Raw genomic sequence first — 15,750 nt, 5'->3', positions numbered from 1 at the left:
TAAAAAAGTGACTTTTCATTCTGATGGGAATGAGATGCTCATTGACACAAATACTAACTTTTGGGAGATAAACTAAGGATTTTAAGAAAAATGCAGGCTTTTGCAAGAAATCCAATGTGTTGTGCTGTTTGTACACATTGTTTTGAGAATGCACTTTCTGGTTTGCAAAAATTAAGGATGATTCTAAAAATGCTCCAAAGCAACTGAGAAAAACTGTAATGACTGTATGTTACATGTAAACATATGGAAATACTGTATGTAGGCATGTACAGAGGCAAAAAATGAAGCTCAGAATGATGTCTAGAATGGCATCCTGGGAAATAAAGAATTGTTGAAAAGATCGAATGAACCAAACGTCTTACCTGAGATGCATTTGACATCTTATTATATTATAGATTATATTTAGACGATTTAGACAATTTCATATATATATATATATATATATATATATATATATATATATATATATATATATATATATATATATATATATATATATATATATATATATATATATATATATATATATATATATATATATATATATATATATATACAATGCCACTGACAAAATGACCGTATTATCATTTATAATAATGCTGAAAGCTTTCCAAAACAGCCTTGTGATATGATCCTAAGATGCAATTAAAGCCTTTAGCCTCCCATCTATCCATTACTGGAAAGGGACCACCATGGATAGTGGCTCATTCTCAATACAGCATGGTATTATTATTATTATTTTTTTTCTGTGGTAATGTCCATATTCCTGCTATGCTGAAGCGTAACATATAACTATTTTCTTCCTCGTTGTGTGCGGCGTGTTTCATTTCCACAGATGTCATTAACCTAAAAAAGAGATAAAAGGAACAAAATTATTTTTGGTGCATTCAAGAAACCTGTGTCTCTTCAGCCATGAAAAAAAAGCCTCTAAAGCTCCATTAAGGTTTACACACATCATTAGAGAGATGAGGCCATTGCAACACCCTATAAGAACCCTTTAAATGCCCAGTGAAAAACAATGTCCTTAACAGACAAAGGGTTTTATTAAAAGCAGTGGAGATGTGGTCTCAGTTTTCTAAGTACACTTGGTTGCCCTTGGATTAAAGAATTATTTTGAAATTGAAAGAATAATAATAAAAAAAATCTAACAAAAAAGCTTAGTAAACTGAATAACATATGAGCTGTGATGTACATGACACATGCTTCTCTTTATTATTTAAAGACCAGTTCAAGGTTAAAAATGTAGGATTTGTGTAGTTATTACCGGGACTGATGAATACATTCATGAGCAATGTTATAATTACCTTTATAAACCTTATAATTAACTATATTTATCTGTAACTTTATGTATATGTAAACCTAACGTGTACATAGATACACAATTACTTTATTGTGTTCTTGCTGGTAAGCAAATTGTCGGACTCCCTTCCATGCGCTGATGGAAAAGGAGCACCACAGAATAGTGGCTCATCATCCTCAGCACAGCAGTTGCACTGCCACGGTGGTGTGAGTGCATATGGTGTCGATTTGAATATGGCACGTTGGAATTTGCAAATATCTTAATTTCTCTGCAAAATTGAGAAGCATTCACCAACATAAAACTATCCACACAGTGGCGATCCCCTGGTCAGATCATGACAGTGATGAAGGATAGAGGACAATTAACGCACACTGTGCATGGACAAATAAAAGTGTTACTGCTGTGCTGCAAATTGTCCACCACCTGAATAATACCTCTAGTCAACAGTGATCCTGTGGTGGTCTCTTTCAATTAATTGGTGTGGTTCATGGGGGGGCTGATAAATTGTGAAGAGCAAAATTAGTAGAGTGTGTCATGGTGGCATAGATGCACAGCTCCAGTGTTTCTTGTTCCCTCCTGATTTTGGGTTGCTGTTTATTTGGAGTTTTGCAATGGGTTTTCTATAGAGATAGATAGATAGATAGATAGATAGATAGATAGATAGATAGATAGATAGATAGATAGATAGAAAGATAGATAGATAGATAGATAGATAGATAGATAGATAGACAGACAATTGTACAGTACAAATTTGGATGTGGTGTCATTAAAGTTTCTCTTTACTTATTAGACCCAAACCTGTTCCTGTATGACAATGCCCCGTGCATTCAGCCAGCTCCATGAAGATATGCTTTACATGGTTTGGAAGTATGTGAAAGATCTTGAGGAGCCTGCTACCGAGCTCTGACCTCAATCCTATTAAACACCTTTAGGATTAATTTGATGAAAACTCACTGAGCCGCAGGCCTTCTCAACCTGCATCATTACCTGACTTTACTAACGCCCTTATCCAATATCTTCACAAGCACACTCCAAAATCTAACATCTAGCATCTGACATGTTTCCAGAAGAGTGGAGGTTAATATAACAGCAAATGGGGACTAAATGTCTAATGAGATGATCAAAAAGCAAAGCATCTTATGGTCAGGTGTCCACAAACCTTTGTCTATATAATGTAGATAGATGGATAAATGATGAATGGATGGATGGATAGATAAATATGATAGAAAGGTAGGTAGGTAGGTAGGTAGGTAGGTGGGTAGGTGGATGGATGGATGGACGGAAGGACGGACGGACGGACGGACGGACAGACAGACAGACAGACAGACAGACAGACAGACAGACAGATAGATAGATAGATAGATAGATAGATAGATAGATAGATAGATGTTGAGTAAAAGCTAAAAAGTAAAAGCTTTTTGCATTTAAATTATTTCATATACATACATTTATATAGTTTGGTATACATTTTAATGTATTAGTATTAAACTGGAAATAACTACAGAGAGTACCTTTAGCTGTGCATGGAGATCTTGGGGTAAGATAGGATCACACACTTGTGGTAGGATTGATCTGAGAAATAATTAGAGCCAATTATTTCGATTTTTTCGCTTAATGGCTTCATTCCTAATTTGCATAGAATTAAGGGAATTCATTGAAATGTTGTTTGTTTAGCTGTTGCCTGTCATTGTCATTAAAATCATGACTCTGGGCATGTACATAGAAAATAAATGGCCCCCTGTTGCTTTGATATTTATTCCTTTTACAGTAGGCTACAATTAAGATTTGATCTGATCTAGTTCATCAGCATGATGTGATATGACACCTCCTGTTGCTCCCTTGTTTTTTGTCACTGCAAATATTAAACCATGCTGATGGATTAGACTGTTAGTCTCCTACATGCTTGGAATATCACAGGGTCTTTTTTTCTTTCGTCTAAAACGAATAAATAGAAAAAGAAAGCATGTTATAGAGCAAACTCCAGCATGTGCCATGTAAAGAACAAGACCTTGGCTACTTCCCACACTAAATACTATGACAAATTAGTAACTATAGCAACCAACAAGTAGGGTACCTTTTTCTTTTTTACGTACCCTACTGTTTAGTATGGAAGCATGCAGTTTGGGACGTAGCCCATTGGAAGGGGGAAAAAAAGTGGCCATTTTGGTTGTGCCTGATCACAGCACATGAAGTCAAGCCTCATCATGCACTTTGGCCATCTTACGCGTCTAGTTAGGGTATGATTGTGAACGCATATGGCTTCATTGGTGATGATATTGAATGATTATTATTATTTATTGCCTGCCTTGGAGCCTTGGTGATTAGAAGGCGTTTGTAAAAAAGCGAGAGGGGGAAACGCAATTGGCCGGATCGCGGAGTCGTCACCGGTAATGAGCCGTCCCTCTGTCTGGCGCCGACGGTATATAAACACACAGGCGTTCATCTCTCTGTGCGAGCCGCCCAGTCACATCACCGCCACGACTACGGCCGACGCGAAGTGGGCGGGGCCAGATGACTGACAGTCGCTTCGACGGCACCCGGAGACAACGAGTCGGTGCGATGCGGTGTGTTGTGTTGCGCTCCGACGATCCTGATTAAGAAAAAAAAAAAACGACGTTATCACCTGTTGATCCATATTTTTTAGGGGTGGCAATAGGGTGAGTAAGATGATTAGACAGTCTGTGTGTGTGTGTGTGTGTGTGTGTGTGTGTGTGTGTGTACTGAATTTAAACGAATTTTTGCAATTTCCTTCACCGACCCTTTTAACATCAGCCTTGGAGTGCGCAGATGCAACCCACTGGACCTATGTTTTTGGTGCTTCTTCGCATAAAAATATATGACAGCCATATAATCATAGCCCCGTTTTTTAATCATAAAAACCGTTTTAAACCGAATAGATTCCTGTTCTCAGATTTACCGAGAACGGGACACTGGAGCGAAACAGGACAGAGACTAAGGTCGCTTTTTAGGAGCTGAAACTTTCTGTGCAACAGGTGGTAGGTAAGTTTTCTCGGCCGGAAGAGCGAATGGTGAATGCCATGGACTGAATCACGAATGCCCCCACTCCTCCCTTCCTCAGCGCACTACATAGGGGGTGAACAAAATGGCTCCTGCGCCCTATGTAGTGCACTGGATGTTGCATCAAGGAGTTATTTAGGAGGCGACCACGGGCGTATTTCAGCACCGACGTGGCGAACAGCTCCCTAGTCCAGATTTCCTTGTTCGTCTTTTATTTATTTATTTATAGCTCAAGAAAAATAAAATGCTCCAGGAAATATTTTTTTTAATTCATGATTGAAGTTTGGACGTTTATATCAATCCGAGAGCAGTATCTCTTTGGATTCTACATTAAAATAAAACCAGATGGTGTGGAAGCTGCTGGAGAAGATTGAGATGCACTAGTAAACAAGAGGTGGAACGACTAGACAGACAAAAGCTACAATCTATGCAGAGCAAGCTTCACTGCATCTAATGACAGCCTGTTATCTAAAGAGCCATATGTTCTGATAAATAGATTTAGCTACGATGACTGAGTCTGCCCACAGCAGCAGGTTGACTCCAGGAGCTGATATTAAAGGAGCAGCCCAAACACCACCAATAAAGTCCTAGATGTCTAAAATCTGAGCATCTGTGCAGCTCGGAGCAGCCACAGGTAAGTTGTCTGTGCATGGCGCTGAGGACTGTCATCATCTTCCATGTCCATCTTTCCCTCCACCCCCTTCCCCTTCTGCTGCTTCAGCCCTGTTGCATAGCTACCAGCGCTGCCCGTGAAACACAGCGCAGATGAAGGACCGTGATTAGCGTGTCTGTGCATGTGGGTGTGTGGGTGTGGGTGTGCGAGTGTGTCAGTCTGGAAGGAAAGCCGAATCTTGATATGATGTTCATCTGGGTGAGCAGATTATGATGGATTATTGTGAACAGCAGGTGACACTGACCGTGGGGATATCATTACTGCTCGGATCAAACCCAGCATCCTGTGAAAAAAGAATTACAGTTTATTATCATCACTGCTGCCTTGCTTTTCTCCCACTCAACTCAGGTTTTCTCTCATTGCTTCTCTCATCCAATCCCAATTTCTCCTGCTTTCTCTGCTTTTCCAGCTTTTCAGCAATTTTCTGCTTGCTCTCTCTCTCTCTCTCTCTCTCTCTCTCTCTCTCTCTCTCTCTCTCTATATATATATATACACACACACACACACACACACACACACACACACACACACACCTTTCAAGAAGAGATGGAGGAGGCTTGGCTCACCCCAACAAAGGGAAAACTGAATGTCAACAGGCTTCAGAGAGATGGCAGGTCGTGTGCTTTGCTCTGTTTGTGTGTGTGTGTGTGTGTGTGTGTGTGTGTGTGTGTGTTGAGGAAGCAAGTAATAAAAGAGAAGAGGGGGTGCAAAGGCAAAGAAAATAGAAAGGGAAGGGTGCCTGTATGGAACAGCAGGTCCTGCACATCCCCTCTGCCTCTATCAGAAGAACCACTTTGAGCCAATGCTGCAAATGAAGAAAAGGCAGCACCAATATGAGGAGTCCTTTCATGCACTGACCCCACACTTCTCTCTCTCATCTGTCAAATTTTACAATTAAACCATGCAAACAAGGCAGAGCTTAGATATTTACATTGTGTTATGGGTTAAGATATAGGGTCATAACGGGTATAAAGCAAGTTTATAATAAAATATTAAATGATAGAAATTTGGACTTCAATGTGAAGCTTATGCATTAAATTGTGCTCTAAGTCTGCTTTAAATTGCAAAAAAATAAAATAAAATTAGATTTTTAAATAATTGCCTTCGCACATTCACAAAAGAAAATAGGAGACTAAAATTATTTGAAACGTTTTTGTTATATACACTTTTTTCCTTGCAGGTATAAAGAATGTCTGTCTGTTGAAGTCTGGATGGCCTGCAGTGCTGTGTGGAAGACTAGTGATTTTGTTGTGATACTAAACAAAGAGACCAACAACAAAACCCAGTCTACCTCTCAGCGCCAGGAGCAATCGCCACATCTGACCCCTGCCATTCGCAGTGTCGGAAAACTGTATAGATGAAACAATGGAAAAGCTGTGGTTGGAGGACAGTGTATGGTTTCAAATGTGTGTTTATAAACCAAAGTGCAAAGATTGCCAATATAAAATATGGATATAAATATAGACAAAGAAGCAGGTGGAAGCAGAAGAAAGAAAAGTAGGATACGGAGTGGAAAAAATAACAAAATACCCTAAATTTACCATATGGTTGATTGCACAATGAACATTACAAGGTTCTTAAAGGTGTGTGAGGCACCAGAACTGATATTATTTATCCCATTTGTCTTATTGTTGTTGATTGTGTACTATATGTTCATATTTAACAAATGAAAAAATGATCAATTTCATAATGTTGCATGTTCCATAAAGATGTACATGTTGTTGATTGAATATATCGTATCGTTCGAGTACCTGAGATGTGAAAATAAAGAACCATTTGGGAACTAATGAATGAATCAATTTCTTTATGTCGTATTTCACTTGTATTTGAAATATATTGTATATAAACTTTTTTTGCCATATTAAATGCATTTTAATAAAAATATTGACAATATATTATGTAAAACACTTGGGTTATGTAGGCAAATATATGGTGTAGGTTAATATATATAGACTTTAGACCTAATCCTCTATATGTATGTCAATTTAATTTATTTTATATTCAATTAAAATAATATTTTTGTAGTTTTATTTTATGGCAATGTAGTACTTCTCCTGACTTCCATTTGCCTGTACATTTATTTCCTGAAATAAATTGAACCCAATTCCCTGTCATTCTAAATGAACTACGCGCCCCTTTGTAATGGATTGTGGGAATTGTATTTCCAATTGTAAGATTTTGAACGATTAAACGTAAAGCTGTAGACGACAATTCCCAGAATTCTAAGCGCGCACGCGAAAGACAGAGTAAACACTAATGTGTCGAGGAATACCGACGCCATTTTGATTGTAGCCTTAAAATGGCAGTGAGTGTAGAGGAAAGACGACGGTTCAGGACGGTTTTAGTGTTTCAACGGGGAAGAAAAGTTTTCTTTTTTGGTTTCCGACACGGAGTGAGCACCGAGAGGGACTGAGCGAGACGCATGCCGGGGAAATGGATATCACGACTGCGGTGTTTAACGCGGCGAAAGACGGGAAACTGAAACTTATCCATAAGTTGCTGAGCAACAAAACTCCGGAGGAGTTGGAGGCGCTCGCCGAGGAGAAGACTCAGGGAGGCACGCCGCTCCTGGTTGCCTCGCGGTACGGACATTTTGAAGTGGTGAATTATTTACTTGAGTATTGTAAGGCTAACGTAGAGCTCGGTGGTTCGGTCAATTTTGATGGCGAGACGATCGAAGGAGCTCCGCCGCTTTGGGCGGCTTCCGCCGCGGGGCATCTTCCGGTTGTCAAAACTCTCCTGAAGCACGGCGCCTCGGTTAATAACACGACCCTCACCAACTCGACTCCTCTGCGCGCTGCTTGCTTCGATGGACACCTGGAAATCGTGCGGTACCTCGTCGAACATCATGCCGACATGGAGGTGGCGAACCGTCACGGACACACCTGCCTGATGATCTCCTGCTACAAAGGGCACCAAGAAATCGCCAAGTTCTTGCTGGAGCGCGGCGCAGACGTGAACCGCAAGAGCGTCAAAGGCAACACCGCGCTGCACGACTGCGCCGAGTCTGGCAGTCTGGAGATCATGAAAATGCTCCTGAAGTGCAAAGCCAGGATGGAGAGAGACGGCTATGGTATGACCCCGCTGCTGGCTGCCAGTGTTACCGGCCACACGAACATCGTCGAGTACCTCGTGCACCAGCCCAGAGCTACGAGAGAGGAGTGCATCGACGCCCTGGAGCTGCTGGGAGCAACTTACGTAGACAAGAAGCGTGATCTGTTAGGGGCCATGCGCTACTGGCGAAGAGCAATGGAGCTCCGGCAAGCAGGAGATAAAGCGGGATTTCTGGCCAAGCCGCCTCCTGGGCCGCCCGTTCCAGCATATGACTGTGCTCGAGAGGTTAACACAGTGGAGGAACTGGAGGCCCTGATCACTGACCCAGACGAAATGCGTATGCAGGCGCTCCTGGTCCGAGAGCGCATCCTGGGCCCTTCGCACCCAGACACGTCTTACTACATCCGCTATCGGGGTGCTGTTTACGCTGACTCAGGAGATTTCGAGCGCTGTGTCAGTTTGTGGAAATATGCACTCGACATGCAGCAGAGCAACCTGGACCCGCTGAGCCCCATGACAGCCAGTAGCTTTTTGTCGTTCGCCGAGCTTTTTAGTTTTGTCCTTCAAGACCGAGCAAAAGGTGCACCGGCCGCACGCGTTGCCTTCCTCGACCTGATGGGTGTCCTGGCCAAGGGTGTGCGTGAGGTGGAGCGGGCGGTGGCACAGCGGGATAATCAGCCTGATGCGACGCAGTTCACTAAAGCGCTATCCATCATCCTCCACCTCATATTTCTGCTGGAGAAATTGGAATGCAGCACGGCACAGGAGCACCAGAAAAAACAGAGCGTCTATCGGCTGCTCAAGTTGAACCCAAGGGGCCGCAGTGGCTTCACGCCCTTGCACATGGCTGTAGATAAGGACACGACAGCGGTGGGCCGTTACCCAGTGGGCCGTTTTCCATCTTTGCCCGTGACCGCGCTGCTGCTGGAGTGTGGCGCTGATGTAGACTCGCGGGACTCTGACAACAACACGCCGCTTCACGTGGCAGCCCGTAACGGCTGCCCTAAACTGATGACGCTGCTGGTGCACTCTGGAGCGCACTTTGATGCAACCAACGCACAACGCAAGATGCCTTACGAGCTGCTGGAGGAAGCCGGTGGAACGAGGCATGCGCTGCACCCTCTCAGCCATGTCACGCTGCAATGCCTGGCTGCCCGTGCTGTCGAGAGACACAGAGTGCCCTACAAGGGCCTCGTCTCGGAGGAAATGGAAGCCTTCATCGAGCTCCACTGATCTTACCTCAAACTCCTATTTTTATCTCCAGGTTCAGCTCATGTTCTCTACTTCCGAACAACTTTCCCAAACCTTCTCTTTTTCCTCTCGTCTCTAAATCAGGTCTCATCTGTTTCTGAGGACAGTTTTTTTTTGCAGAAATGGAAGCCTTTGTGTTGCACTGACTTTACCTCACCATCCTCCCTGTCTTCATGATCCATCTGATTTTTGCTCCTCTTTTATAGCAGGCAGACGAACTCTTAAGCCTCCGCACCACTTCCTCAGGCTTCTAAATCACAGCAATAATCCCAGACTAATAATTACAAACAGGGAAAGATTTGTACTTGCAGCAGTATACGCTCATTTATATGTCTTGCCTTTTCCCTTTTTTTCTCTCACAAGGGCTTGTTGAAGTAAAAATACAAGAACCGGAACTCTTTGATGCTCTTGAATACTATTTGAAGGGGAAAGACTTTGCATTTGATTCAGGCTTTATTTCTAATCTGCCCTTTATTGTTTTTTTTTTTTTCCTGCCCCTTTTTTCATTTATTTCTTAGCGTGCAGGAAATGAAAATTATTTGGCCTGTTTGTATTTGTGTGTAAATTCCGAAAGGCGACAGGGTGAATTAGGGCAAGTTTGAACATCAACGTTATAAATAGTACCGATGCACTTTGCTGACTGGAAGTTTGTGTGTAGCAGAATGAAGTCTGGTTAGTTTAGTTAGTTTTTGCATGCTCATTGTGTAAATGCAAAAGCAACAGTCATGTCAGTATTGATGATCAGACATTTTGATCTGATCTACTTTTAGTTCTTTATTACAGTGTGGTTTAATTTAACTGTCCTAAGTTATAATGTTGGCCTATAGGCCGATGCCTCTTGTGCCAAATAATAGCCTTAGCTTCCTATTAATTTGATGCATTTTTTTCATTTAATGTAAAAAAGATTTTTACGTTTGTGATCCGTTATTGTCAGAGCAAGCGGTACTACTGTGGCCATGAATGAAAGCCAGTGTTGCTGTGCTGATGAGGTCATGCAAGCTGCGGACATTAACGTCCGTTTATTCTTAGCCACAAAAGCATTGTTTGGTTTAATTGCCCTTTGTATAAGTAGAAGCGTACAGAACATCTGCGGTATGCTTTGCACTTAATTAACCACACGAGCAGGAGAGATATCAGCCCCTGTGGCTTCCTCCTACTTTGTAAAAAATTATTCTAACGTTTAGAACTTGGCACTTTACCCAGTACGAGATGAGTCTGGGGTAACCGTCGATTATCTATGCAGTTTTCTCAGCAATGTTGGATTTACATTACATACATACCTGGCAACCCGGGTCTGCTCAAAGTAAGACAGCCAGCTCGATCTGTATGACTCTTTTCGCAGTCTTATTTCCGATTGTCCTTTTTTTTTACATCACCATGCTGGTTTCACTGTAAATCCTACTCGAATGAAAGCACTTTGAAACATGCTAACACTATTTAGCCTCTAAAGCAACGATTCTGTCTCAATGACTTTTGACGGGTGTAATTAATTTAAGACAGTTCAGTGGGTTTGGAGATGCCTGAATAAAATTCAAGTATCACATCTGCTGTGTGTGTGTGTGTGTGTGTGTGTGTGTGTGTGTGTGTGTGTGTGTGTGTGTGTGTGTGTGAGAGAGAGAGAGAGAGAGAGAGAGAGAGAGAACGGATGCGATGTTATTTCGTTCATGTGATAACATTCATTTCTATGCTGCGTTATTCCAGTGGTTAAAATTTTACCCAATTTTAAGAACATTTCAGAAAATCATTCTAAAATCCCTCTGCCATGTTCTTTAAGCATCGATTGCATGTGTATATTTTTGTCCGATGTTACTATGTGGCACAGTGTGTTCACATTTGTGCTTTATTTACCACCTAGGGTGCTAATTGCAGCCATTTTGTATTGTCTGCATTCTCAGGGTGATGAGCGACGTGCATTATTTATGCGACAGCAGGTCACAAATGCAAGGGTCTGATATGTATCTTACTGTTGCCTCCTATCTAGTGCTCTTTTATAACAATCTACAGATGACAAATTGTGATAAATTAGGGGAGAACCAGAGGCTGTTTTTGTCTTGTGACACGGTTTCGGTTACACTTTAAGCGCACAAGGTGACTGCAAATCAATACTATGGGGTTCTTCGCTTTTGATGAAACTACGATGAAACCCTTCTATCCCAATGGTAGTGGCCTGTTCCTATAGGAGTCAACCCCAATCCATGGGGTGATAGGGTCACAGTTTGGTGTAAATTATATTCTATATATGGCCTTTCCGAGTGACAAGCGGTGAATGAAGTCTAGAGCCAATATCAGTCAGGATTTTGGCATCCCTACAATACCGAGAAAGCACTGACCTACAACTGGCTTACTCATTATGACCATACAGGTTTCTGTAAAGCCGACTGTGCTAATGGCTGTTCTTAAAAGCTTGAAAGGTAAGAAAGATGTTTTATACTTGTTGCACATACTTTACAGCACAGTGAAATTCTTTTTGCATATCTCAACGATGTAAGGAAGTTGTAGTCAGAGCAAAGAGTCAGCCATGATACAGTACCCCTGGACCCACCGATGGTTAATGGCCTTGCAATCATTGCACCAAGAGTGGCAGTTTGGCGATACAGGGGCTTGAACCTCAACCTTAAGCCTTACCACTTAGCTCCCACCTTGGTACATAAAAGTGAATTGAGTTAATGCAGTCTGAACTATAACAAACGTCAGCAAATGCTTTTTTTTTTTTTTTTTATAAGTCATATAGATTATTCAGTTAGTGTAGGTGTATGACCAACTGGCCGCCATCAGGTTCCGAATCCCTCAGCGCTCAGTTTTATATATTTGATCTGTAAGTCATCTTGGGTACATTTCAACCAAATGAGCTAAATAGTAGTATTTTTAGAAAAAACTAACCATTTTGGGAGCCCAATTCCTAGGAGATATTTGAAGCAATTGTTCTTATTTATTAAAAGAAGGGTGTTAACTTGTCTTGCATAGAGTTTAATCAACCAATATTATTATGGAAATATTTGAATGACAATGTTGTTCAGAAAGAATGGAATAAATAGTAAATAGATTAAAAATAAATTAACAATACTTGAAAGATGAATCAAATATAGATAGATAGATAGATAGATAGATAGATAGATAGATAGATAGATAGATAGATAGAAAGTATAATAAAAATGTCATTGGACAGAATGCCGTTGTTGTCTCAGGTTTTTCTGTCTGTCAGACCTATGGGTGCTCTGTTTTTTTTTTTCCCCTATCTTAACAGACAGTGTACCCTAAATTGCTACTAGTGGACAAGTGAGCAAATTTATAGCGTTCCCTACTTTCTGGTTGTTTTTATGTTTTATTTTTTACGCAGCACATTGAGGTAATAATTTATACATTTAAATTACATTCATGAAAGGCTTATTATTTTAAAAGACACTGGAAAATATTTATTTATTTTTAAGTTTTGCTTTCTGACAGATGTTTATCTTAGAGAATGTGTGATATGGGTAGACAGCTGGGTTTATTTGTGGATAAATCCTTTATTCATAATGCATATGCATAAATATATGTGATTTAAAGAGGCAGGAAAGGCTGAAATTGCGGTTGGAAGTGCTCACTGCATATGTAGGATGGAGAGGTTTAGGGCAGAGGACAGGCTATTAGTGCTAATGAATGGGCATGTTGGAAAGGTATTTACGCAATAGCTGTGAGTGGGGGCATCGAGGAAATGGTATTTGGTGGATTTGTTGGTTGATCGGGATGAGAAAGTGGCTATAGACCTGTTTGATCAGAGATGCTAAAGCATGCCCTGTAGTTTTATGCCTTAGGTTTTTAATATCTGTAGTACATCTGTCTACACTCATTAGTTATCAAACCAAAAAGTAATTTTCTTATTTTTCTTCTCTGGGTTTAATTTCAATGCCGGGTTTAATTGATCATGAGCTCATTTATTAAGCATGTTTATTTATTTATTTATTTATTTATTTATTTATTTATTTATTTCTCCCGCTCTCATTTTTTTGCTGTGGGGTGTCGGTGTTTGTGTGGCAGGGCATTATTGTTATAATAGTCATTTATTCATTTTAACCCCAACGGTATAAAACTATATATATATATATATATTTATATATTGGTTATAATCAAATTTATAACTTCAGATTTTCCAAATTTAAAAAAAATACAGTGCTTGAATCTTTTTATTTTTTCTAAAATCAGCAGCTTTGCCCTAAACACATTATCGGTAGACATGGAAGACCTCACCCTTCTCCTACACTATTTGTTTCTCTTTTTTTCCTTTCTCTATTTTTCCTATTTTTTTTCTGTCTGAATAAATACGGTTTAATAAATATTTCAGCCTAAATAGCCTAATATAATGGGTTTTTAGAGATCTTCAAGAATTAATGAATTTCTGAAGTTAATGACTGCAGTGTATATCAGTTCATAATCTGTGTCTTTCTTTCTTTCTTTCTTTCTTTCTTTCTTTCTTTCTTTCTTTCTTTCTTTCTTTCTTTCTTTCTTTCTTCTTTCTTTCTTTTTCTTTCTTTTTCTCTTTCTTTCTCTTTTGCACTCAGTAACCTTTATATCTTGTCTTGCAGCACACACCCACATCAGCATTATCTTTCCTCTGAGTTCAACTCATCTCAGGGTGCAAGTGAGCAGCTCCTGCGTAATGTTTGCCGCACTAGATGCCGAAAGATGATCTGCTCTTAAGGTATAAATAGTGTGTGGTGAATGTCACGAGGAATGTGTGTGTTCAGGAGGTGGTCTGCCCTGGTAATGAAGGTGTTTCCTTGGCTATTTTAGGGTCCGGTAGCCCTTCCCTGTTTCTATGCTGTCTGTTCCTGTAAGGCAACACTATATATTTGAGTCAGAGACCAAACACTTACGTCTGGCCACTCTTTCTCCTCATGGGACCTGCTTTGCTTTACCGGCTTTTTCACCTGATCACCACATAACCACTCAAGTGAATCTAAATTTTGAATTTCAATTTTTAAGTTGCATTTGATTTGTATGGTCACAAAGCAGCTTTACAGAAATCGGATTGTACATTTTATAGTTACAGATTCCTTATAAGCAAGTAAGTGGCAAGAAAACCTTTTATGGAACAACATAAGCACGAAACCTTGAAAGGAACTGGGCTCATGCTCTTGTGGGTGAAACCAAATGTTGGAATTATGAATAATGATTCGTATGCAACTGTACAAAATTAAGTCACAGTACTAAGTGTACTGGAACAGTTTTTTGCTGTATGAAGTTACATTTGCTATCATTTATCTCACCAGAAAATCATTAGGTATGTGGTACTCGCATTGTGCATATGCTGTTGTCTTGGATATGAAAACCTAGGGCCTGGTTTTCTCCCATGTGAATGTTAAGCACCTATGAAGGAGCTCAGTCCTGATGATTTTAGGATGCTGTTTTTCATAGCATAAATACTTTTTTAATGCATTTTGACCTTTTTCTAATGAGGGGCTTTGGTCGGTTTCTGCTACCATAAAGACCAGATCACATTCCTGATTAAGACTCTTCTCAACCCATTTATTCAGAGCTGTAAAAAGAGTGGGAAATAACTTTTGTTTAAGACTGCTGGAAGCCTTTCTCACATGTATCTCTTGAGGTTTATAGAGAATTCCCGTTGCCCCCATGGATTGATTTTTCAGTTGTGGGGCTTTATATAGGCTGTGGTGTGTGCAATATATACAGTATATCGAACTGGCTTTGACCAAACAGATGGCAGGATTGTAAACAAGTACTACTTTTGTCGACTGTTAGAAAAGTGGGAACCCTGAACTTCATAATTTCAGGGTTGTGATAAATATCTTTCATCCGAATAAATCTGAAGGAGAAATTTTTTATTTTTTTTTTTGCACCAAAATTGCACCACTAATGACTTTCATTTTTAATAAGCAATAAGATAACAGATGGTGGGATTGTTCCTGGTAAAATGTGTGGTTTTGCAGGGAATCTTTTTTATTTTTTATTTGGTAAAATGGTGGAAATGAATTAAGATCTCAGAACTTGAGAGTCTTTGGTTAAATACTATACTTTCACTGTCTGTGTGAGTTTCCTATGGGTTCTCTAGTTTCCTCTCCTGTCTCAAAAACATTGTGTTGGTTTGGATATAACAAAAAGTTGCCCCTGTGTCTCAATGTAGATGTTAATGGTGCCTTCTGATGAACTGGTGTCCAGCATTCTTGGAATTAGGCTCCGGATACAGTCTTTAGGTCTTTAGTTGTTTCCCCACATCTCAACCGGGAAGACTGAGAACATCTGCATATCCCTACGTCCTTTTTTCCAGGAGGACCAGAGCTGTACAAGAATATTTTATTTACATGTATGTATAGATCATGCATCATAATTCATCTCAGTAAAACATGGACTTATCCAGATGGCAGCATTTTTTTTTTTATTAGCTGGAGTTTATATTTTCTTGAAAATATGCCTTAATTTATATTTCTTTGCTTGTTCCAGCATATAATTTTTTTTA

The 15,750-nt window shown here is 40.1% G+C and overlaps 1 protein-coding gene and 1 long non-coding RNA gene across 2 annotated transcripts; one reads left to right on the top strand and one right to left on the bottom strand.

Moving 5' to 3' along the window:
• Window positions 1–572: 572 nt before the first annotated feature.
• On the bottom strand, window positions 573–2,870 carry LOC124403193. Its single transcript, XR_006928855.1, has 3 exons — window positions 2,812–2,870; window positions 2,460–2,465; window positions 573–846 (listed from the first exon to the last, which is right to left on the bottom strand). It is a non-coding gene; the product is annotated as an uncharacterized LOC124403193 (long non-coding RNA).
• Window positions 2,871–7,235: 4,365 nt separating this feature from the next.
• Window positions 7,236–10,839, top strand: fem1a (fem-1 homolog a). The gene has a single exon (XM_046876837.1). It carries the CDS (start codon window positions 7,425–7,427, stop codon window positions 9,276–9,278), a length of 1,854 nt encoding a protein of 617 aa, XP_046732793.1. The 5' UTR covers window positions 7,236–7,424; the 3' UTR covers window positions 9,279–10,839.
• Window positions 10,840–15,750: the final 4,911 nt, after the last annotated feature.

Source organism: Silurus meridionalis, chromosome 20 (assembly GCF_014805685.1).
Source record: "Silurus meridionalis isolate SWU-2019-XX chromosome 20, ASM1480568v1, whole genome shotgun sequence".
NCBI lineage: Eukaryota > Metazoa > Chordata > Actinopteri > Siluriformes > Siluridae > Silurus > Silurus meridionalis.
The sequence above is the reverse complement of the archived record's forward strand: the minus strand, read 5'-3'. Positions and strand labels throughout refer to the sequence as shown.